Source organism: Octopus bimaculoides, unplaced genomic scaffold (assembly GCF_001194135.2).
Source record: "Octopus bimaculoides isolate UCB-OBI-ISO-001 unplaced genomic scaffold, ASM119413v2 Scaffold_27241, whole genome shotgun sequence".
NCBI classification, from domain to species: Eukaryota; Metazoa; Mollusca; class Cephalopoda; order Octopoda; family Octopodidae; genus Octopus; species Octopus bimaculoides.
The window spans coordinates 3,727-6,845 of NW_026304584.1; the positions used below are offsets into that span (position 1 = coordinate 3,727).

A 3,119-nucleotide genomic window follows, 5' to 3' on the forward strand; every position below is an offset into this window, starting at 1 on the left:
ATATATATATATATATATATATATATATATATATATATATATATAGGTGTAGGAGTGGCTGTGTGGTAAGTGGATTGCTTACGGAAACTGAAGGAAGCCCAGCACAGGTGGGAGTTAGTCTAAGGACAGTCCTTACCGCCAGCCACCCTTCCTAACACGTCCCACCCTGTAGAATGCACTGAGGGCCTTGGCCTTCCCCGACCCGCCGGGGTTTTCAACAATGGAAAAGGGTTTACTTACTGTAACCTTCTCAACTTGTAGGGTCGGTACAGAATCCCGTAGACTATTGAAGCTTTCCTTAATATGGTCCCTGCGTTTCCGTTCCAAAGCATTGTGGTGAGCCCTTTTCTCGGCCTGAAAAATAAAAGGGACATATATATAGTTTAGGGCATAAATCGTGGGTCACGTCGCTAAAAAAGTCTGGGTTAGGCTTAGGGTTATATATACATACATATATATACACATACATGCATACATATATATATACATACATACATATATATACATACATATATACATACATACATGCATACATACATACATACATGCATACATATATATACATACATATACACATATATATATACATACATACATATATATACATACATACATATATATACATACATACATTTATACATACATTTATACATACATATACATACATTTATACATACATACATTTATACATATATATACACACACATATATATATAAATATACACACATATATATACATATATATATACATACATATATACACATATATATACATACATATATACACGCACACATATATATATATAATAATAATAATACAAAGAATATATACGCACGTATACACACACACACATATATACCGACACACTTCACAATCTACACGCGTATATATATATATATATATATATATAGACATATATATAGATATACATCGATGCACAACGAACTACAAACACATATATACACATATATAAACAAACGGGGTTGGGGTAATGTTTCACAGGACGAATAATGACTGAACTATACTCACATCACTCTCAATATCCACATCTCGGTCTTCGTCACTCATCCTGCGTTGCTTGGCAACAACCTGGCCCCAGGAGGGGAGCTGAAACGTCTATAAAGGACCGAAACCCTCAACGTGGCCGCAAAACCTCAACGTAGGGGGTTAACCCTCGGGTTTCCTCTTAATTCAAAGCCTGTAGCGTTTGTACGAGTGTATATAACGACACACAAACGCGTCCTGGGTGTATATAGGGTGTATATATACACAAGGGTGTTGATTAATTGAACAGCTTCAGGCCAGGAGCCGAGGTGTCCTGGGTTCGATTCCAACCGGCGGAACCAATATATATACACGCATCCAAAACGTAAATTCGTAGATATATCCGTATATATACAGTCATTGGGTGTATATAATGCAGTATATACAATATATACGATATATACAGCGTGTATAATGCTATAGTATGTAGAATAGTCCAAAGGTAAGGTCTGGAGTTCGAATCCAAGCTCCGTCAGGCATATAAACACTCATCCACAATGTAAATTCGTAGATATATCCGTATATATACAGTCACTGGGTGTATATAATGCAGTATATACAATATATATGGTGTATATAGAGTAGTTTGTAGAATAGTCCAAAGGCTGAGGTACTGGGTTCGAGTCCAACCGTCCGACGAGTGTAGTACGAATGTATATAAAGATATATATATAGTGTGTATATATATATATGGTGTGTATATATATATATATATATATGGTGTGTTATAGCAATGTAGAGCCAGTTATGAGCGTATATATATATATATATACATATATATATGTGTGTGTGTGTGTGGATATATGGATATATTTAGCAAGGGATGGTCGTGTTTGGAGTGTCTCTGGATGCTTTACACGGATATAGGAGGTGGAACGGTTCCCTTGGTCTCTTGTGGTACTTCCTTTCGGCCGTGGAGGCCACGGGTAGAGCGGTTATAGCAATACAGAGCCAGTTATGAGCGTATATATACACATATATATGTGTGTGGATATATAGATATATTTAACAAAGGATGGTCGTGTTTGGAGTGTCTCTGGATGCTTTACACGGATACAGAAGGTGGAACGCTTCCCTTGGTCTCTTGTGGTACTTCCATTCGGCCGTGGTGGCCACGGGTGGAGCAATTACGCCAATATAGAGTCAATTACGAGCATATATACACAAATATATACAGAGATATGTGTCTACCAGCGTGTGTTTGGGTCCGAATAATTCGACAGGAGGGTCGTGTTTGGGTTGTCTGATGTGACCACCACCTAGGAGAAGGCTTGTGGATTGTCGCTGGGGGGTCCTGGCTGGATGAAAGGGAGTCTGAGCTTCAAGGATGAGGAATAAGTGAAGTCAAAAATGAAGAATCGCCATTATGTCCGCCATTGCTGTGATAGAGTTATAGAAGGAGGTTCGGTGGGAGATGGTGTTTTGTACCGTGGTGGGAAGCAGGTTGTGCAGAGCAGTGCGTTTCAAAGGAGGTGGGAGGTGAAGGAATGGTGAGAGTACATGGATACAAACGAAGTAGGAGGCAAGCAGGCAGGCTGTAGGCTGTAGGCGGAGGGAAGGGGAGAGAGAGATATTTCGTAGACGTAAAGAGGGAGGGGGAGAAGAAGAGGAGGCGAAAGCGGAAGACGTATACGCGCACGTGACTGCTGTGCTCTGTGTATGTGTGTGTGTGCGCAAGATGCTCTGTGTGTGTGTGTGCTTGCTTCTCTGTGTGTGTATGTGTATGTGTGTGCGTGCTTCTCTGTGTGTGTATGTGTGTGCGTGAACGAACACACGAACACAGAGAATGATCATCGCTATGTGATCTTCTTCTAGCACGAAAGCCGTCCATCTACTGGTCTCTTCTCTCACCCTCTCTCTCTCTCTGTGGATTTCGTAGACGGAAACTGAAAGGAAGCCCTTCGACTATATGCATTGTGTGGTAACTAGCTTGCTTACCAGCCATATGATGCCAGGTTCAGTCCCACAGCGTGGCACCTTGGGCAAGTGTCTTCTACTATAGCCCCGGGCCGACCAAAGCCTTGTGAGTGGATTTGGTAGACGGAAACTGTAAGAAGCCCAGCTTATATATATA

At 40.7% G+C, this 3,119-nt stretch overlaps 1 protein-coding gene across 1 annotated transcript in view; it reads right to left on the reverse strand.

The window, feature by feature from the left end:
- The window catches only part of LOC106872217 (protein max), a 4,243-nt gene extending 1,739 nt beyond the window's left edge, over positions 1–2,504 (reverse strand). Inside the window, exons 1-2 of the mRNA XM_014919126.2 lie at positions 1,031–2,504; positions 241–354 (exon numbers count right to left, since the gene is read on the reverse strand). Coding sequence (XP_014774612.1) covers positions 241–354; positions 1,031–1,069 — 153 coding nt within the window. The 5' untranslated portion in view covers positions 1,070–2,504. The remainder of the gene's footprint in view (positions 1–240; positions 355–1,030) is intronic.
- Between the last annotated feature and the right edge of the window lie 615 nt (positions 2,505–3,119).